This window comes from Garra rufa, chromosome 23 (assembly GCF_049309525.1).
Source record: "Garra rufa chromosome 23, GarRuf1.0, whole genome shotgun sequence".
Taxonomy (NCBI): Eukaryota; Metazoa; Chordata; class Actinopteri; order Cypriniformes; family Cyprinidae; genus Garra; species Garra rufa.
Window position 1 is genome coordinate 11,344,817 of NC_133383.1, and position 23,439 is coordinate 11,368,255.

Below are 23,439 nucleotides of genomic sequence, written 5' to 3' on the forward strand. Positions count from 1 at the left end.
GTTGATATTTTTATAAAATAAATACACACTTTTTAAGAAAAATATATTAATCACATATAATTAGTAATATAATAAGATTTAATATAGTAATATAGTAATATAATAAATCTGATTAGGTATAGTCAGGGCAAATCTGAAATAATCTGCCTTATAAAGGCAAAACATGGTGCACAAATATTACATTTCTGATGGAACTGTGATTGATTTGATATCAGTATCATACTACATTTTTCACATAGTTGAGCCAAATCCATCATTCACAGAACACATCACAGCTTAAGATACAGTTTCAAAATAGGGTCATTTATTGGACGGTTGGAAATTCTTTCATACATTTTTCATATGTCCTTCACTGTGTCCTTCCTTTGATGCCTGCAAACCACCAGTCATTCAATCAGCACAATTATGCTGTTCGCACAAGTACTCCAGCAATATAAATTGCAAAACGTCCATTATCATATTCATTCACATCCCAGAGCGTCGGCCATTTAAGCACAAAGAGTAGGAGGAATCAAGCTGAGAGACAGGGCCCAGGGCAGTGCATGTCCAATGCACGTGTGTTACTATGTGAGTCTCTGACATCAGAGGATCCAGTATTGAGGTCCTCCCTCCATACACACGCACACTGCCAGCTGCAGTGATGTAACAGAGTGAAAACCACCAGATGGAAACAAAGATCCTCCTAAGCACTTTATAGAATCAGATTAGAGCCAGAAGCAAGCCTGCTCACTCAAAGCTCTCATCCAGAGATCACAACACACACACAATCTTAGGTCTCCATCTAAGCATAGAGTATCAGTCAACAAACAGCCGCACACAAGCATGCACTTGCCCAAATAATGGTTGGATGAACACGCAGACATACACATGCAAATCTAATTTAGGCTCGGATTAGTGTGTGGCTATTTTATGAAGCCGCTGCACAGGAAGGAAATACCAGAGGAAATCTACTTATCACAATATTTCTGTACACATTTTTGCAAATTCACTCCTCCGTTTTTAGTTTTCGACAGACATAGGCTGACTTATCCATGTCAGAAAGCAGGAAATTATTGAAAAGTGCAACTGAAGGCCCATTTCCTCAAATTATTACTCATATCCTCTAAATGTAAAGAAGAACAACAAATGAGCTAAAAACCTTCTGAATGGTAATTTTTTGTGGAAATACATCAAATATACACTACCATTTAAAAGTTTGAGGTTTTTCGATTTTTTTAAGAGAAATAAATAATTTTATTCAGTGAGGACACATTTACAGAATGACAGTAAAAAATTACATTTTTAAAAAAGGTTTCCATAGAAATATTCATCAGCAGAAATGTTTTCACCATTGATAATGAGGAGAAATGTTACTTTAAAAAGATTTCTAAAGGATCATGACAGTATTAAGACTGTAATAAATTACAGTTTAAACTATAATATATATATATATATATATATATATATTTTTTTTTTACTGTATGTATATGTGTAATATTTGAACATTAATTGGCTTATATTTGGCTATATTTTTATAGTTTTTTATTGCTTTCATGTTTTTATTCAATGTTGGCATTGATTAACAGAACAAAATCTATTAATTTTTGGTTAAACATTATATTGAAAAACTGTTTTGAAAATTAATAAATACACTTTTTTTTATTATTACAAAATAATCACTCTGAATTATCTGCACTTTTCAGATGACATCACATAACCAAGCCAATTCTCAATGGGCAAAATCCAATAATACAATTAATATTTTTATTCAGCAAGGACACATTAAATTGAAGAATGACAGTAAAAACACCTTTATAATATTTCAAAAGAATTTCCTTAGAAATATTAATCAGCAAATCTGTTTTCAACTTCGATTATGAGAAGAAAATATTACTTAAAATGATTTCTGAAGGATTATAAGACTATAAAACCCTGAATAAATTACACTATATTATATATTATATATATTTTACATTATTACAGATTTTACTGCATTTTAAATCAAATAAATGCAGCCTTGGTGTGCACAAAAGTCTTTTAAACAATAATGTACAAATCTATTTTTAGTTTTTACTGTGTAATATTTAAGATTAATCGGCTTATATTTGCTATGCTTGACATTATTGGCTTTTATTATTATGATTATTATTATGAATGCTTCAAATTATATTCAAAAACAGCTTTCGCAATAATACATGTTCAAATATTTCACATATTTCACAGAAATACTGTATTAAATAAGTGATCAATTAATTGCAGCAATTAGTCTACATTTTGAGGTCAAAAGTTACAACTTTTTGAATTGGAAGATCAGGGTAAATTTCACTTATTTTGTCTACCGGGAACCATGTAACTATCTTCTGTAGCCTCTGAAAAGCAGTATTATATAAAAAAATATGATATTTAGGAAAAATAAGAAAAATGTACACATTCTGTTCAAAAGTTTTCATCCCCCGGCTCTTAATGCATTGTGTTTCCTTCTGAATCATCAGGGAGCATTTGAACCTTCTGTAATAGTTGCATATGAGTCCCTCAGTTGTCATCAGTGTGAAAAGATGGATCTCAAAATCATAGTCATTTTTAGAAAAGGGTTCAAATACACAAAAATGCTGGAAAACCAAAAAATTGTGTGACCTGAACATTTTTCTGAAGAACAGCAGGCAGTTTCACAATAACTGTTCAGGACAAAAAAGAACTCCTGAACAACTATCACTAAACAAAAAAAACAGCTGTGGATCATTCAGGTAAGAACACAGTATTAAAAATCAAGGGGATGTAAACTTTTGAACAGGGTCACTTTTATAAATTCAGCTGTTATTTTCTCTTGTGGACTATATTTTATGTGACATATCTTATTCAGGTCAGTACAAAATAAACAACAACATGCATTTTGTATCATCCGTTATATTTTGGTAAAATAATTAACATTTTGCAGATTCTGAAAGGGGGGTGTAAACTTTTGACCTCAACTGTATATGCTAATTACCTATTTAAATTCTATTACAAACTACAAATGGCAAGTAAAATGAAGATTAAATTAGACCTGTTTTAATACAAAACTGTTGTGAACATTATGATAAGAAAAATGTCTGACTCTGCATATGTATTAATAAAAAAAAACTGAATCAACTGTACTCCAATTCTCAATGGACAAAATCCAATACAACCCTGCCTTTGTCCTTTCACGAGTATCTTGTTCACTTGAAATACATCACATTAGGAAGTAAAATGGACTGCTGTTTCATATTGAACTATCTGTCCAGCCATGCTTATGAAGATGCAATATTTCCCTCGAAACTGAACAGGAGGCATGTGTGTCATTCTCCTGCATGGACTCACTCAATGAGCTGGCATTCAGCAGCTAGCGGTTCATCAAAAACATCAGGATGGCAGTTCTAACCAAGCGGCAACCTCCCGCTCTCTCTACTGAAACCAACACGGAAGTGACTTAAACTGCAATTCATCGACTGGCCGCTAGAGACTGGCTGCAAAAGGGAGTCAGTCCCATTGACTCCCCATGTTAAAATGCCCAACTTTACACCAGAAAAAAGTATGTTTACAGCCTGGTTCAGAAAACCAGGTATATTTGGTGTATATAGCTAGTTTTGCCCTTCATGTCAACTGTGAGGGGGGTAAATTTTTTTTATAACTCATCTGTTTAAGTTATATTAAGCCTTAAAGTTCAGCATAATTAAGGGCGTAGCCACTTGAGTGACAGGGGGATTGCCGCTGCTGTCACCACTGTCGCGCTAGGCGGGCGTGGTTTCAGCAACCAGCTCCACCCACGTCCCGCCTTTTTGCCCATTTTTGATTATCGAGGAGTGACGCGCGGTGACGCGATTCCAAGATGGCGACGGCCGACTCCCGCCCACTATGAGCTTCAAAACAGCGCTTTAGAATCCTACGGGTGACGTCACTGATCCTACGTCCATATTTTTTACAGTCTATGGTTCTAACGCAACGGAACACCTCCTAGTTTCCATAGAGATGGTAACCGTGGCAGCGGCTCCTCTGCGAGAGCACTGACCTGAATCACCTGCAGGCAGAGTCTTTCTTCATCTGTCTCTTCCTCTCTCACCGCAGCTCATCTTTCATTATGTCAGCTCATCTTTTCCACATCTTTGTGTAATGATGACATATCGTCTTCACCTGGCGCATGCCGAGCAGACGCCGATTTATATGATGTTTCCAGACGTGCACAGAAAGGAGGAAAAGCTCTAACAGCAGAAATATGTGTTATGCTGGGATACGTCTGCTCGAAACATTCCATCTCCTTGGTGAGCAGACAAAATCTCACGATGACGTAATACGGCATGCAGCGATGCCTCCGAGGAACTTCGACAACAACAACCTCAGCAGAAAACATCCGCTAGGGAATGATTTCATAGGCGAGGGTGACGGTGGCACTGGATATAACCGGTGGCAGGTGGTTCCCTCTCCGCGAGTTGCTATGCCAAACATTATTACGCTACTCAAAAGTCATCTCTACTACTGCATCTCTGCACAATATTTTTAACAATCACAGCCCAGGAAGCCCCGGATCCCTGCAACCAAGCCTTCAGGGGGAACGTTTGATGTAATCACCCCCAAGCCCTCTCCTGTGCACACAAAACACACTTTCCTCTGGGCACGCAGGACACGTACACCTCACTCGTGAGGCTACAAGACAGCGATGGGACCTCCGCTGTTATGGAAAGACTTGCTTATGTGAAGACTGGATTCATATTAGAGAAACACATAAACACAGGCTCTGCTGATACAGTCATTCCATGTAGAAACGTGACTGTATGTCACATTTGTTCATATTTTCAGCCTAAAGGCTGCACACACAAGTATTTTTTTAATAGATTAAATATATAAGGATTTGCAGGATAGGATTGTTACATACAACTACATAAATATACACTACCAGTCAAGATTTGTAATGTTTTTTGAAGAAGTCTCTTCTGCTCACCAGACCTGCATTTATTTGATTCAAAGCACAGCAAAACAGTAACATTTTGAAATATTTTCACTTTTTAAAATAACAGTTTTCTATTTGAATATATCTTCAAATGTAATTGATTCCTGAGATTTCAACGCTGAATTTTTAGCATCATTCCTCCAGTCACATAATCCTTCAGAAAACATTCTAATATTCTGACTTACTGCTCAAAAAACATTTATGTTGAAAACAGCGGAATAGAATTTTTCAGGTTTCTTTGATGAACAGAAAGTTCAGAGGATCTTTTGTAACATTATAAATGGCTTCATCATCACTTTTAATCAATTTAAATAATCCTTGCTAAATAAAAGTATTCATTTCTATCCCAAGAAAAATTTATATTCTGACTTCAAGCTTTTGAATTGTATAGTGTACAATGTTACAAAAGCTTGTTATTTCAGATAAATGCTGATCTTTGGGTCTTTCTATTCATCAAAGAACCTGAAAAAATGTACTCAATTGCTTTAAATATTGATAATAATAATTATAATAATAACTGAATAATAGTAATAATAATAAATGTTTCCTGAACAGCAAATCAGCATATTAAAATGATTTCTGAAGGATCATGTGACACTGAAGACTGGAGTAATGATGCTGAAAATTTAGCTTTGATTACAGGAATAAATTATTTTTAAAATATATTCAAATAGAAAAGTTATTTTAAATAATAAAAATATTAACAAATTGTATTTTTTTTTTTTTTTTTTTTTTTGCTGTACTCAAATAAATTTCAAATAAATGCAGGCTTGGTGAGACTTCTTTAAAATGGGTTAAATGTTTTATTTAACTCAACTGTTGCTTAAAAATGACTATATTTCTTGTTTAAATTCACCTTCTGATTATTGCTGAGGCCTCTAGTAATCATGTGTCTGATTTTTAAATTTTGATATATTTATGGTAGGAAATTTGCAAAATATCTTCATGGAACATGATCTTTACTTGATATCCTAATGATTTTTGGCTATTGCTACAATATACCCATGCTACTTAAGGCTGGTTTTGTGGTCAAGGGTCACATATAGTAATTTAAACAATAGTTATATATATTGGCCAATGTTGATAATCTTAAATTAAAGGCAAATTATTACAGATTTATTGGTCTTTTACTAGGTGACACTACGTTCATGGAATTTATCCACTTTAGTAGATAATCTAAGTTCACTGCAAAATTGCAATGAATAACATTGAATTCTGACACCTGTATTGTGATTCGACACTGCAAGGTGCTTGTCGATGCCAAATAACACCTGCAGTTGTCTTTCCATAGCTGACTTGTTGAAAACAGATATGTCATCCTGAGCAGGTGTTTCAGGTTTGCTACGGTTAAGAGTATGAAATACTAGAGATTTTTCTGGTGCTTGCAGTTTTTGGGTATCACAAGTTGAGCAGGAGATTCTCTGTTTGAGAAGGATAAACAACCTGGTGGTTCTGCCAAGAGACAAGAGAGAGAGAGAGAGAGAGAGAGAGAGAGAGATAGCAATGCTGACAGTAATGAGTGTATCAGACAGGACGTCTGAACTAAAAGCAGCCACAACAAATGCTGACCACAGTGGATGTGACACGTCGTCCAGCTTTGCCCAACTCAGAATAGAGGTCTGCCAGATTGTTCTGGGAATGACATTTATGCAATAGGGAACAGACACACACTCACAGCACTTACGCAACCGCACATCAATGAAAACAATATTAGATACGATGCCTCCAGCAGGGATTTGTCCGTTTTGGACAGAGAGGAAATTAGTGAGTTCTATGGTAGGATTGGGTATGTCTGTATAAGCTGGTTAAAGAACACTGGCATGACGCTCTATAATAAAACAAAAAGTTGCTTAAAATGCACAGGAAGAGCCATTAGGGATTGCGACCACACAAGCCTAATGCAAGCTTGAATCCAAGTTTAACATTCGGCTCTGACTTTTAAACAAACTTAGGAGTTATTCTAGTTCACGCTACAAAATTCTTCAAGCGACTGAATCACAAAATTTCTTCAAAATGCAATTTATTTATAGCTACAGAAATTCACATTTCTGTTTCCTTGAACTGAATTACAGGGGCATTTTTTTACATTTGTGAAGGGCAATTTCTATCATCACCTTATTATTATAAAAACCATATGTTGTCTTTAATGTCAAATACTTAAATTGCTTTTTATATTGTAATAATGATTATTACTATCAATATAGAAAACCATATAAAACATTTTTGTTTCGTTTTGGGCACGTCATATTCTGGCTTCACAGACAAACATGTCAGTCCATGACGTTAGTCAAGTCTAGCACAAGTTATGCAAAAACTCCCGTCTATAATCACTGAAGCTATGAAATTATTCTTATACTTACATCATATCTACACTGTGTTGTTTATGATGAGGGAATTCGCAAACGTGCACAATTAACAGCTCCTCTGTTGTCTCTTATTGGCCAATGTATTCCTAAGTTTAACAGAAACGCGTTTGATTGGTTTTAAGGCTCAACGCTGCATAAAATAGTGCATAAAAGCTGATGCAGTGTGAGCGAATCTGAATGTAATTCCACAAACTGACATCTTTCATTCATTTTCACATTTCATTTTAATCGCGACAACCGTAATACATTGTTTAATTGCGCAGAGGCATTTTTCGCCCCTTTGTCTTGAATTTTTGGGGTGTTTATGTTCATTTTGGTAGCATTTTTGCCACAAGCCCTCATTCATTTCCAACCCTGGGCCATAGTAAGAGGAAAAATCTAGAGGGAAAAACTAAAATAATAATATTATATTGCTGTTTATTTGCAAAGATAACGATGTTCCATGCTGGCTTAAAATATTATCATGTCTTTATTATACTGTAAAAAATTTCCATTTGTTTTGAAGACAAAAGATAAACTGTAGAGTATTCTAATTTCCTACCATAAATATATAAAAACTTATTTTTTTATTAGTAGCACGCATTGCTAAGAACTTAATTTAAACAACTTTAAAGGTGATTTTCTCAATATTTTGAGATTCAAGATTTTCAAATAGCATCTCGGCCAAGTTTTCAAACTGAAATAATCGCCAGAAATTATGCAGCTGTAATTTTACTTAATGATACATATAAATTCATAACACTTTCCTTGCAAAACACTCATTAGTTTTGACTAAACTACGATATATTAGCCAGCTACTGTAAATTACTGTACCAAGGTGGCATATTTCAATGTGTAAAAGTGTTCAATGCATGACAGAAAACCACTGTTTATGTTTGCAAGTCTAAAATATGTGTAAATTAATGCACAATGTCAGAACATTCTTATTGCCTAGTCCTGCTAATGAGAAGGATAAAAATACTTCAGTTTATCCAAAGCGTCACTCAGACAAACTAATCGTATAAATATCATGACATTAAGAAAAGGGCTTTAAACCAAAGCTGTAATCTTCAGAGATCTTTAAAAAACTGATTTAACTATGACGTAAGCAGTCAGAACAACAGATAAATGAAGAATTCCCACAGGATTGAGAAAATATGACCATGACGCTCAACAAAGAATGATTTTCGCTTTCTGTGTCCTGAAAATGCATCTCAGTCATGTGCAAAACTCATTCATTCTACTCGATGGCTTCAATGGAGTCTGCTTCTGTGTGCGAATTCAACCTCAGTCATAAACAGAGGAGACAGAAAAAAGAAGCCATCCATCTTTCCCCTGACAGCACAATGTTGGTTCAAACAGTGTCATCTCTGTCTCTGTCTCCAGGAGTCTGTGATGTAGTTGAGACAGAGGTGATTTTGAAGGCTGTGATCACACTCACTCATCTCTCCTTCATCTTTCAGGGCGAAGTGTGAAGCCTGAGCTTTTTAAAGGATCTCATTCCAGAAATGGAAGTGTTATTTCTTTCCTCAGTTTGAAACTGGGGTATACCGTACCAACTGCCTGGATGCTGTAAACCAGCAAAGAGTCAATCGATCATAACGAACCTTATTTTTGAACCCAATCACAATCCAATCAATTCCCAATTAAATAAAGTCCCGTTCTACTGAATATCTTAGAAATATGCTATTACTATAGAGGTAAAAGGGATTCTGAATGCCATTTCCTTTCTACTTTAATTACGCAAGTGAGAAATCCAGAAGCTTATCCATAAAATGATTTTGGTATTAAAATACTTGGGTATCACTTTTACAAGTTTCTTTTACAAGCCATTTTTACAATGTTTCCTTATATATTTGTTTTTTTATTTTTTTTTCTAAGAGGACAAATACGGGAAAACAATGCATTGATTTCAGGTTATTTCAGGCATAGCCTGTACAATCCAGTTTTTTTATTTCTCAACATGAGAAAGAACAGGTTGGTCCACTTTCCAACAGCGATCCTATTCTTTCTCTGGTGAGAAAGTTAAAACCGCTGAATACGGCAAACCACCCATTGTTTGCGTGGGGGATTTGCATATATATTCAACATTACAGGTCACCTTGTCCTCTTTCTGAACAGAAAATGAAATGGTCTGGCCTGTTTGCATTAGCAGGGGTTAAAGCAATGAACATGTCCAAAATGACAGATTGAAATGGGAAAGGAAGGATAAATGTCTCACTTCAGCCAGAGCCAAAAGCACAGTCACAATTGGCGTGTTTGATAATAGCCAGCTCATTCAGCCACTAGTCTCTAGGCAGAGCTACTAAATGAATAGATTCCAGCCCTGTTTCATATAAAAATGCCTTTATGATATCGGTCAGATTGTTTTGGGAGCAAAAATCTAAGGCCTGGCCATTCATTATTATGTGATATCTTTCAGATGTGTGTCAGACTCTTAAATTCTCATTATGAAGAGCCTGGCACCGAGAAATAGATAACAGTATTAAACGACATGAGATCTGAGAATTAGATGGCACATTTAGACATGGGAAATTAAACTGTGAGAGGGGCTGTAGAGGAATTGTAAAGCTCCCTGTCTATCTCCAAGACCTCTGCGGATGACACAATTTTATGCAGGAATTTTAAAACTGACTTGCAGTCATAAGTGTGCACGCACACACATGAGCAAATCTGCCTTGTACGAGCAACACAAAAAGAGGCTGATGTTCTCTGAGTTAATGTGCGGTAGGTTGAACATTAAGTGATTTTGCTCTCAGCTGTGTTTGCCTCGTAATGCTCATAACAAAGCGAGGAATGGAGGAAAAGAGCATGTGAAGTATTTAGCAGAACATGTAAGACATGGATAGATAGACAGTCATAACTGGATGGATGGATGGATTGATAAGTAGAAATAACTAGATGGATAGACAGATGTTGACATAACTGAATGGATGGGTGAATACCCTGTAATAACAAAAATTAAGAAGCTGTAAATAAATCAGATTATTGGTGTAAAATAAATAAACAAATAAATAAATAATCTTTTAGTAATCCTACTTCAAAAAGTATTGCTATTTCTTTGTAATGGTGAAATTTGCTTTATGAGCAATTATGAGTTAAACAATTTCTGGATGAATAGATATAGACATAACTGGATAGATGGATGAGTAGATAGTAACTGGATGAATGGATGGATGAATGGATGGATAGACAGATAAACATGGATGGATGGATGGATAGATATAGACAACTGGATGAATGGATGGATGATAGGTAGATAGTAACTGGATGGATGTGGATAGACAGCTAAACATAACTGAATGGATGGATAGATATAGACATCTGAATGGATGAATGGATGGAAGGATATAGACAAAGGTATGGATGGAAGGACGGATATAGACATAACTGGATAGATGGATAGATGAATGGATGTATATAGACATAACTGGATGGATGGATGGATATAGACATAACTGGATAGATGGATAGATGAATGAATGTATATAGACATGGATGGATGGATGGATGGATGGATGGATGGATGGATGGATGGATGGATGGATGGATGGATGGATGGACAGAAACAGAACTGGATGGGTGGGTGGATAAACAGAAACAACTGGATGGATGGATGGATGGATGTAGATACAACTGGATGGACTGATGGATATAGACAACTGGATGGATGGAAGGATGGATAGATAGATAGTAACTGTATATATGGATGGATGGATAGATGGATGGATAGATAGTAGGGCTGCACGATTAATCGCACAATGTTGTGAGGCGCGTCTAGACAATGAAGTCGGTACTTTGATTAGTAGTAAATCTCCATCATGTGCGTTCAGCTGGAATGGCAATTAATACACAGAGACGTAAATCACTGACAAGCTACGCCAAATCGCGCTCAAAATCGCATTCGATATTAAGCTCGATATGGCGTAGCTTGTCAGAGATATACGTCTCTGTGTATTAATTGCCGTTCCAGCGGAACCTGAGCGGAACGCACGTGATGGAGATTTACTACTAATCAAAGTACCGGCTTCATTGACTAAACGCGCCTCACAATATCGTTCGATATATTGTCCAGCCCTAATATAGACATAACTGGATGGATGGACAGATGAATAGATATAGATATAACTGGATGGATGGATGGACAGATAAACAGACCTGGATGGATGGACAGATGGATGGATATAATGGATATAGACATAACTAAATAGACTGATGAATATATATACAGACATAGTTGGATGGATGGATGAATGGATGGATTGACATAAACAGAACATGATGGATATAGACATAACTGGATGGATGAATAGATATAGACATAACTGGAAGGATTGATGGATTTATTTTATAATTTAGAAAGATTTTTTTGGGTGTTTTTGCCTATATTGTGATAGGACAGTGTAGATGAGACAGGAAGTGAAGTAGAGAAAGAGGGGGAGGAGATCAGGAAAGCTCTTTGAGCCGGGATTTGAACTCAGAACGCCCATAGAGCGACAGCACATTATATCGGTGCGCTGCCTACAAAGCTATCAGCACCGACTAGATAGATTCATTTTAACTTTATCCATCAGAAACAGGAAGCTCATTAGCAGAAAAGGAAAGCTGAGGTGAAGCAGGTTATTGTATTTTGATAAAATATTGGAAAACATTTTCTTTGCATTAGAACAACGTGCAATGGTAAATTGCTCACAATAAGACCAGGAACATGTTTTCTAGAGATCATTTACTCACCCTCATGAAGACAAACAGGTTTAGAACAACATGAGAGTGCATAAGGATTACAGTTTTTTCATTTCTAGATGAACTATCCCTTTAAGAAGGTAAAGGGTGATGTCATATTGACTGTAATATCTGAGATATTTTTAATGAGGCTTTCCTTTGGGTCTCTCTGCTAAAGGCTATTGTGGCTTTAGTTTCTCTTAATTCTTATAATGCTTTATTGAACATAATGTTCCTTAATAATCATTGCCATTTATCTGAGCAGACAAGCATGAAAGCTCTGGTAACGGCTGTCGGTTATTCAAAACGTCCTATAAAAAACACATATGACGCACAGCCACAAAGTGCCAAAAACTTTCCACACTTCCTTAATAGATTTTTTCATGACACACCAGTCTCAATAACTACGGTAATAGTGATCATTTTGCAATCATTTCCTCAAGATTTCTAGAACATCCTTTACTCCCATTATCTCGCTCTTGGTCTGCTCCCGTACACACTTGAGTGGGTCACATGGTGGCTATTAGCACCAGAAAGCTAGTTTTAGCTTCCATACTTAATCACAAATACAGCACACCAGCAGCTGCAGTCTCAGCCTGTCTGAATGCCCTATCAGCACTCCTGAAGGACAATCATTCACATAGACATACTCACACGCGCTCATCCGGCCCAAACGATGTATCTCACCGGATGGGAAAACAAGGGCTCGGGTGATAATATCACTGAAATCGATACAAACCCGTCTGATGACGTGCCAACACAATCACATAAGTGGACATGGCTTCACACTGGTGGCAGTCTGTGAATGATTCATCTTTGTACAAATTTTCCTGCTCTTGAGGCTAATTACACACCTCCGATAAACACATTAGCAATGTGAGTTTAGTGGGGTTAAATAAACACAAACCTAGAACTGCGTGACCTTTCTAGAAACTGAAACAAGATTCCTTTCAGGTGCTTTACGGACAATGTGACAAGTCGCAATGTTAGATGATCTCTGTAAGTTAGACACATGCTAAAATAGAGAACGCAGCTTGGTCAGAAAATACAACAAGATATCTGCTTCATGAGAAAGATTATGCAGTTATGGCTTGGAGTATTCTAATGTTTTAGAATATTAAAGACATGTCTTATGCTCATGAAGATTGCATTAATTTGATCAAAAATCCTGAAAAAAGTAATATTGTGAAATATTATATCAGTGTAAAATAACTGTTTTCTATTTGAAAATATTTTATGCTGAATTTTCAGCATCACTACTCCAGTCTTTAGTGTCACATGATCCTTCAGAAATCATTCTAAAATTCTGAATTATTATTAATGTTGGAAACAGTTGTGCTGCTTAATGTTTTGTTGGATTCTTTAATAAATAAAAAGTTCAAAAGAACAGCATTTATTTAAGTCTTTTCTAATATAAACTACAATTTAAAAGTTTGTTGTCAGTAAATGTTTATTCTTTCTTTTTTTGAAAGACATTAATTCTTTTATTCGGCAAGGATGTGTTCAGTTGATTAAAGAAGTAATAGCAAAGACTTACATTGTTAGAAAAGCTTTCAATTTGAATAAATGCTATTCCTTTTAGCTTTTTATTCATCAAAGAATCCTGAAAAACAATCACAGGTTCCAAAAACATATTAAGCAGCACAACAGTTGCCAACACTGATAATAAAACTAATAAATCAGCATTCAGAATGATTTCTGAAGGATCGTGTGACACTGAAGACTGGAGTAATGTCTAATTAAATAATAAATTATATTTTAAATATATTTAAATAGAAAGCCATTATTTCAAACTGTATTAATATTTCACAATATGCAGTATAGATGAGCATAAGAGAATTCTTTAAAAATCGTACTGATCCCAAATTTTTGGACGCCAGTGTATACAGAGTGTGGAAACATACAGATTAAATCAACATTATTTATAAAATTTACACATTTCATTAAAATATGTTTTTCTTACATTACTAAATTACTATTATTAAAAGATTCACATATTATATTAAAGTCTTTTAATAATATTAATTAGTAATTTTATAAAAAAACAAAAGATTTGTTTTGACATACAATTATAATTCATTTTCTGATGGAGCAATGGGAAAAATGAGGATTTAAAAAACACACACAGAAGATAAAAAGAAGAAAGATAGAGCATGAGAAAATAATATCTAATCTCCTGTAACCAGATGAAGGCAGGCAGCCTCCTGCCCTGCAGGCCCTGCCCACGTGCCTACTGCTGAGAAAGGGCAGACATCTGCAGAAAGAGAGAGAGAGCGAGAGTAGGGGGGAGGGGAGGGGATCCATTCACTTACCTCCCCATCAGTGAGATGGCTGACTGATAGAAATGCCCTTTTAATAGTAGTCTACTGTATTACAAACCTGCAAAACACCCTTCTCATTTCTTATTACTATCATGCACATGTTCTCAAACAGAATTATCACAGCACTGGAGACAAAGCTCTGTGCGCCAACTTCATGACTGAAAATCATTTTTTTGTCTTTTCTTTCAGGCGATCCCACAGAAGATTTTTCATTAAAAATCATGACTCTAGTCTGTCCTACGGCTTTTTCTTGTTATTACTGTCAAACAGAGTGCATAATGGTATTAAATAAGCACCAGTTCTAAGAAACAGCAAGCATGCTATGCGGCAATACAGTCATATTTCATTGTAGTGTGATATTTTTCTCTGTTGATAAAATCTTATATTAATTTATCCAATCATATGTTCTACAGTTCAATGTACAGGGGAATAATTAAAAAGGAGAAAAGTAAGCCGAGAATCATTTTGGAATTGTATCATGAGAATCAGATCAAAACATTGGTCTAAATTTAGAATTGGTCTAAAGTTAGAATTGTAAATTTGTATGTATGCAAACTGTGTCATTTTGAAGGTACACATTTCTAGTAGTTGTGCAGTTAATTCTCATATTGTATTTTTAGAAAGTTTTGAAACATTTATCCTCTCCCCAAATTCATCACTACTGATCATAATAATAATAAATAAATTAAAAAGGTTATTTTGACCTATTAAAATTTTGCTTACAACTACACTGTAAATATATTCTTCGCTATTTTATTAGTTTTTTTCTGAGGTAAATCAATTACAATTTTAACAATATTTCAAGTGTAATTTATACATTTGCTGTATTTTGAATCCAATTTTTCTTTGTAAAAGGCAAAAAGTTGATCATACTGATTTTAAACTTAAGAATTCATTAGTTTGAATATACTCTGAACCAAAAACTATCATAACATCTTAGTTGATAATTCAGTATAGTTTATTTTTGACAAAACATTACAGAATTTTAACTTGCATACTAAAACACTACTACCACATACTAAAATACCAACAAATTGCGTAACTGCACTAAATTTTGTTTATTTCCCTTAAATAACGGATTATGTGTTCCCTTTGGTCACTACTGTAACACTACTGGGTTTATGTAGATGTATTTGGAGGATTATAAACACTAGAATCATAACTATAAGTTAGTTACCATGACTCCAAAACGAATCATTTAAATGTAACGGTATTCAGAACAGAACAGGAATGAAACAAAATATATAAAGCTGAAACCAAAACAAAGCAAAACTAAAAATACCAGGCGTTGGGCTCACGTACCTCCATGTGTTTCCATATTCCCAATGTATCTGAATGATAAACTGTTATTTATAATGTATACTAGGCTTTGTATTGGACGTTCGTATTTCGATGGAAAAAAATATATTCCAGGGCTCTAGAGTGCGACCAATTTGGTCGCACATGCGACCTAATTTCTCAATGGTGCGACTAAAAAAAAATCAAAGGTTGCACCGGTGCGACCAGCCGTTCGAGGGGGGAAAAAACGAAACTCCGTCACTCTTAAAGTCTCCCTGTTGCTCAACAACAGACACAAATTAGACCCATACCGTGGCGTGGTCTAAACTAATCAGAGATGAAGGACGGATCCCGCCCCCCCTCTGATTGGCCGTGGTCCAGATATTCCTGTACGTGTGTGTACGTTTGAAAATGCATGTGATGCAGTCAGGATGTCTTTATATTGTCAAGCGTTTACAATGCCTCCTCCGCAAAAACACGGACTGGATCGCGGACTCCATTCATAAAAACCGAATTTACTATGGCGCGGAATGCCACGTAATACGTTTATTTCTGGATTGATAAATCAAGAGTTGGTCTGTCACTTAATTCAAATCGCGATATGGACTAGTGTCTATTAAAACTGAAAGGCAAAAAGACCGTTTAAAATGAATCCTGCATATTCCGTTTGCCTCTATGTATTAATGGTGGAGATGTGTATTTTTTTTTTTTTTGAAGCACGCGTGATGCTCCCGCTAATTTTTGGCATTTGCATCTCACATGAACAGATAAACTCAATCTCCAAACCTACTGTGTCACTTTTACCGTTTCATTTGAGAAAGCATCATATCATACGGCAACCTTTCAAAATAAAAGTACGGTTTAACATGAAACAGAACAATTTTAGTCCTGTATTACTTTTGTACAGTATAATGTAGGTGTTTATCTATTCCTATTTATAAATCATATATATGTTTGCCAAAAATTAAAAAGGTTTATTTTTCATTTGATTAAAAATAAATAAATGTTTATGCTTTCATTTGATTATGAGAAAAATTAAAACAAGAATAAAAATAAAAATAATTGTTCAAAATGTTAAAATAGAGAGTTTTGGACTTATTTTTTCACTGAAATGTTTTCGTTATTACACAAAGTAGGGTAAAGTACTGGGGAAAAAAATATGCTTCAAATAAAGAACTTTATATTGACCAGATTGTTAGTTAATCATTTACAAGTCAATATTGCCTATATGGACAGGGATTAAAAAAAAAAAAAAAAAAAAAGTAAAAAAAAAAAGTGAACTTGTAAAACTGCGGTGTTAAATGTGATGCGTTTGAAAATTTGGGTGCACCTAACTTTTGTGCTGGTGCACCTAAGAAAAAAAGTTAGGCGCACCAGTGCAACCAGTGCAAAAAGTTAGTCTAGAGCCCTGTATTCTCTTGTTTTTTGTGTCTCAAGCTCTGTTCGTTATGGTAAAACCATGAAAAAAGCATATTTGGTGTAGTTTATTTAATCTAATTTAATTAAAATTATTTAGATTTTTTTCTGCTGTTTTCGTATGCCTCATTTATTAATGTAAACGAACTAGTTAGTGTAATTCGTTTGGAGTTCACTGTACTTTGTATTGTGATCGCTAACAACTTCCTTGTTATTATTTCCTCATAATAATAACAATAAAATAAGTAAAGATGCGGAAATTGAAAGCATGCATTTCATTTGGCTATATAGCGTGATTAAGTGTGTGTTTTTCGCGAGCGGGTTGCTGCTGCTGCGGGGCGGGGCAAAGGATCGCATTGTGATGTGTATCGGCCATCGGCGATGGACGATGGCATCGTCTATCGACCCAACCCTAGTGGGCACCATTTAAGTCCACTATATGGAGATAACTCCTGAAATGTTTTCCTCAAAAAACATAATTTCTTCACGACTGAAGAAAGACATGAACATCTTAGACGACAAGGGGGTGAGTACATTATCTGTAAATGTTTGTTGTGGAGGTGAACTAATCCTTTAAATGCTTTTTAAAATGTGTTTTTTGGTTGTGGGACAGCAGTACTGCAATATTGGGGAACAGCCCATATTAAATATGTTTTACAGCCTGTGTTTTAACTACAGTCCATACCGACTGCCTCAGAAGTGACAGTTTTTAAAAAAGCGAAGACAGATTGTCGATTAGATCATGTCTTAGCATCAGAGAAAAAAAAACATTTGGCTAGGAGAAGAGAGCGGTATGAAGAGGCCTCTAGGAGAAGGGAAGTCTGGCTTGAGATTTCAATCTGTGACTTCACCGAACTACAAGAGAATGTTTGTGCGATGATGTCACAAAGGCGAGCGAGAGCCACTGTTTACAGTGGAACAACCCTCTACAGTTAGTCTCAGTACGCAGCTCACACAAAGCTCGAACAGAACCACCTTTGGAAACATGTAAAAACAGATATATGTTGACTCAAGTCCAGTAATGAATATGCAGAAACACCGCAGAGAAGTTAAAACAACTTATAATAAGGCACTGAGCTCTATTTACACGAACTGACGTTGAATCAGACTAACTTTCCATGACAGCGTGTGTGTATGTGTATGTGCGCGAGCGGGCACCTCTCTCACAGAGCTGTTGTAAATTGTTCCTCACTCTACTGAAAGGATCCTTTATTGAGTGAGTCTGAGCTACTTCCTCCCCCTCCTTCTCTCTCGCTCCCTCTTTAGCCTTTAACCCTTACTGACCCATAAACACTCTCTGGAGTCATTCATTTTATGCAAATCATCCTCACCATGTTATACTTGTACACACATATAGTTACAACAGATACCAAAATGTTCTTCATCTCTATCTTTATGCTGTTTTATTGTGATTCATTGTATCATCAATGTATCAACCAATTTTGTAATTTAGTTTCAACTTAGCACTTGTTCCAAACTATTACTATTACTACTTTAACTGCTTTAAAAAATGAGGTTTCAAAGCGTGTGAGAGAAATTTAAACTGATACCTTGCCAAATTGCTGAGTCTTTTTTCCCACGCTGCTGAAGCAGGTTCGTTCGCAATGTTTTGAATCGTGGCAGGTACTGTGTTGTGTTTCATAACATTTTCTACACTTTTTCCATCTCTAATGCGCAAACACTTATCGTTACCTACCCTCTACCTTTCTCCTGTTGTTCTCTCTCGCTTTGGCCACCTCTCAAGAGTTCAAACAGTGGCTGTTCATAGCAGGTAGGCTGTTAGGGGTCAGAAGAGGGTCTGTCTGCCATTAAACAGACATTATAATGACTTAATAAACCCTCAAAGGGACTCATTTGTATAGCCACGTCCTCCCGTTGTCTGTTTCCCTGATGAGATCTATTGATTTGAGCTTGGTTACATAATTATGCAAAAGACTCAATGACAAAGCTGGTTTGATTCTGCAAACAGAAAGCACGCTACTTTAGCAATTACACTTTAAAAATGTCTTTCACTTCAACATTTTACATTTAATTCAATGTGTTACTTGCCGTTTCTTCGCAATCAATAGTGAAATTTACTAGCAATTTCTAAGCCAAAATTGTTTCTACACTCATTTATGTTTAGTGTGCCTTCATCTTGTATGAAACTTAAAATCATTTACTTGCTTATACACATTCCTGCTCTTACTGTTCATTTATCAGTGCATGTTATTTGAAGGAAAAACATGTTTAAATGAATCATAACAATCCTAATAGACATAATAAAGAGCTATCCAACTTTTTCTTTTACATAAAATATCCCGTTTCACTCCAAAATGTCATATTACAGTCATAAAATGGGTTGTATTTGTATTAAAACAATATAACTACCTCCTCATAACAAGATGTTGATTCACTTTCAGTCTAAATTCATTCAACACACAATACCAGTCGAAAGTTTTTGAACAGTAGAATTTTTAATGTTTTAAAAAATCTATTTTTGCATTTATTTGATCCAAAATCTGTAAATATTTTACTATTTAAAATAACTGTTTTCTTATTGAATATATTTTAAAATGTAATATGCTTCTGTGATTTCAAAGCTGAACTTTTAACATCATTACTCTAGTCACATGATCCTTTGCTGCTCAAAAACATTTATTATTATTATGTTGAAAACAGCTGAGTAGACTTTTTTCGGGTTTCTTTGATGAATAGAAAGTTTAGAAGAACAGCATTTATCTGAAATAGAAATTTTTTGTAACATTATTGTCTATATCATCACTTTTAATCAATTTGATCCATCCTTGCTAAATAAAAGTATTAATTTCTATAATTTATTTCCCCACAAAAATTATTCTGACTCTGTAATGTTAGCTTTTTATTTCAGATAAATGCTGATCTTTGGATCATTCTATTTATCAAAGAATCCTGAAAAAAAGTACTCAACTGTTTTAAATATTGATAACAACAATAAATGTTTCTTGAACAGCAAAACAGCATATTAGAATGATTTCTAAAGGATTATGTGACACTGAAGACTGGAGCAATGATGCAGAAAATGTATCTTTGGTCACAGGAATAAATTACATTTTAAAATATATTCAAATAGAAAGCAGTTAATTTAAATAGTAAAACCATTTCACAATTTAACTGCTGTAAATCCCACTGTTCAAAAACTTTTGACGGGTAGTGTATAGGTTTATCAAGCACCTCAAAATTCATTTTGCACCTAACAATTGAAACTTCTGAAAGTGCTGAGCAATGCTACACAAGTGTATGGACGACAGCCATTGGGGAGGTCTCTCCTTGACATTCCTCCCGTACTAATTCACCCCTACGCATAGAGGACACAATACCACATGACACCGCACAAAGTGACACAGTCCTGTCAGGGAGTATTGAGATCTCCTTCACACCTCAGTCTCACAATGGATCAAAGCAGACTCGTTTAAAGAAGTATATCTGATGTAGCACCTATAGGCGAAAGGCTTCCACAACATTTCGTCGCTTTGAAATGGTGAGAGCTCTCCACTAAAAAAAAGCCCATTCATTAAAATGCCCACCCACAAGATGTGTATGTACACACACACACACACACACACACAAACACTCCTATTGTTTGACAACCCTACCCCCCAACTGAACGCCCCTCAGCTGGAGACCACACAATGATTCAAAGTTTCACCTCGTGGACATTTCATCCTAAAACTGAACATGCTGCTCCGGGAGACCCAAAATAGACACCGAAACCCAAAGTAGAAAAATGTCATGCAGCTTCTGCATTCATTTCAAAGCTAGTAATAATGGAGTATGACTATCACTCCTGTTTCCTGTGAGGTTTGGCTGATTTAAGTTTTCAAAGACGACCTTAAAACGTTCTAATGCTAGCTTAGATAATCAATACCTGACTTTGGGCTGTAACACTTTGTCCCCTGTTTGCATAGTGTGAGAAAAACCTTTCTTCCTGTAGAGACGTCAAAGAGATGCATCGTCATCATCAGGGTCGGCTCACGTTTCTGGCCTTAAATCAACAATATGTGGCATTGCTCTTTAAAAGGAAGCCTTTCTGATGGCCAGATTTATTAGCCCATTCAGTTCTACTCAATGGCAAAAACAAGGACAGCTGAATGTGCACTGTAAGGGACGATCACATCAGCCCTCAGCGTACATTACATCAAACGGAGTCCCTGCAATGTCAGAGCATCGGCATCTCTTGAGTTTGACAGCCAGATCAGCTGTTTGGCATATCCAAAGCATGCCTGACTAACGCTGGGACACTGTGTTACAGTTTGGTGCCAACAGGAGTAGTCCTTGTTTGTTTTGATATTAGCTTCAATATCTTAAAACACAATTCAGGGATGTAGTTTATTGTTGATAAGCTGATTTCCCACGCCCTTGGATTCAAACCACCGACCTTCTGGATACTGGCGAGCGCTAGCAGTACCACCACCACCCACGGGGTTTAGACGTCCCAATCTATTATAGCCTTACATCATAATGCTATAGAAGCAAAGCTTCAAATGTCATTTCACAAGCATGCGATGAGGATTTAAAAGAGTCTATGACATCATTCCTCTAGACAGCAAAGAATCTAAGTTGAGTTTCGGTTTGAGCATTCAATCTGATTCACATTTCGAGACGTTTTTAGTTGTGCAAACAGGGCAGTGACTGTTTGAGTTTCCCTGATCACACTTCCTCATTATCAGTCTGAACAGCACTGCGTAGGCCATCAGATAGGATATCTTTTACACTACTGCCATTCCTGATAAAGGTGGAATTTTGATTGGGTTATTGCCGGAAGACCAAAAAGTGATCCAAGACACTTAACTCTCTAGATTTTCTTGGGTTTGAATTTATTTGCAAAAACAACAGTGAGATCAACTAACCGTCTTTAATCTCTGACAAACACTAACTTATTTGTAATAACACATTTGTTAAAACTAAGTAATGGTAGTATCTATTTGTAGTACTTGTTTTTAAGCCCAAAAACGACTAGTAATTCACTATTCATTAGATTTAAGTACTCAGTAGACATTCCTTTGCTACTAGTCAGAATTTTAATAGTGACGAGTAACTACTTCATTGATACTAGTAACAAATGGCAATTTTTTAATTGATTTTTATGGGGATCTGTGGTTATTATTAACTATTCACATTGCTGGTAGCTATTCTAGTTTACTACCAAAGAAACATTAGGTACTAGTAAGTATTATTTTGTTTATTGTAATTAATCTGTGACAAGTCACAACTGAATAGTAACTTGTCAGTATAGTGGCTAGTAAGAAATAATTACCACTGACTAAGTATTAGTATCTAAAAAAATAAGTATGATTATCTCTATAATAGTTGCCAGTCATACTAAAACTGCATTTTTTTTTTTCATTTCTGGATTATGTTTTAGTAATTAAAAAACCTACTAGAAACTATCTATGAAAATAGATACTAACGTTAGTTAGTTTCAAGGCACATTACTTTTATCGTAAACACCACTAAACATTTTGCAGAATGAGTACATTCTTACCATGTCAACTGGGATGTTGCCCGTCATCTTTGAAATATCTTCACTTTAGATTAAAAGTAGCTTCTTCCTTCAGTTTGTTTAAAAACAAAGTTTTGACAGCAGGTGACTTGTGGTAAAGCAGTTGCTCATGCAGAGATCACTCGTCTGGTTATTCCTGTAGGTTCGCTGGTCGAGGTAGTTAAGCGCAGGCAGGAATAGGTTGTTCTTCTTCAGTCAGGCTTCTGACTTCTTGCTTTTTCATGGCATAAACTTCAAAACGGAGAAAAGAATAATTTGTGGATTTTATATTTTATGTGGGAGGACCCCCTCCCATCCTGAAATAAAAAGGATATATATTAGGAAAAATGTGCCTACGCCATAGGAAAACAAAATAATACTACAATTCGGCCGTTGGTTTTTGCAAATATACCGAAATGAGTTCCTTGCGAGTCCGCAATAAAAAATAGACCGTCGCCTGGTCGAAAAAAACGCTGTAATTCGACGTATTTTCAGTCTTATATCCGTCTTCGTCTGAGCTCGCTCTCTGCTGTCATCCTGCCTCAAAAAAACATGGCGGCAGTTGACGGGGGGAAAGGCTGAACGTGGGGAAACCGGAGCTGGTGAGGCAGATAAAAACGGCGCGATGTCGATCGGTATGTGTGTGTGTGTGCGCGGATGAATACGCCCCCAGTAGTTAAAGGAAGAGGCGGAGAGAGAGAGAGAGGCGAGCCCACAAATCCATGCGCGCCCATATACGTTTCATTATAAACAAATTAGTGGGAAGGATTTGTGAACTTTTTCAAAGTGCTATATGCCCATTCTTTTTTTCCAAGTATATAATGCTAAGCATTTTTTGGTGTTGTTGTTTTGTGTTCAGTTTTGTTACATTACTCAGTTATGTACCACATAGGCTAGTTCTTACCAATTGTTTAC

General features: G+C 35.7%; 1 protein-coding gene across 2 annotated transcripts in view; it reads right to left on the reverse strand.

Annotated features, from left to right (window-relative positions):
• Positions 1-23,164, reverse strand: part of ubl3a (ubiquitin-like 3a) — a 34,243-nt gene extending 11,079 nt beyond the window's left edge. The window contains exons 1-2 of one of the 2 annotated variants that reach the window (XM_073829468.1): positions 22,937-23,164; positions 22,528-22,841 (exon numbers count right to left, since the gene is read on the reverse strand). In XM_073829468.1, coding sequence (XP_073685569.1) covers positions 22,528-22,554 — 27 coding nt within the window. In that variant the 5' untranslated portion in view covers positions 22,555-22,841; positions 22,937-23,164. Of the gene's footprint in view, positions 1-22,527 lie in introns of both variants that reach the window. The other variant, XM_073829467.1, reaches the window with a different exon arrangement.
• Between the last annotated feature and the right edge of the window lie 275 nt (positions 23,165-23,439).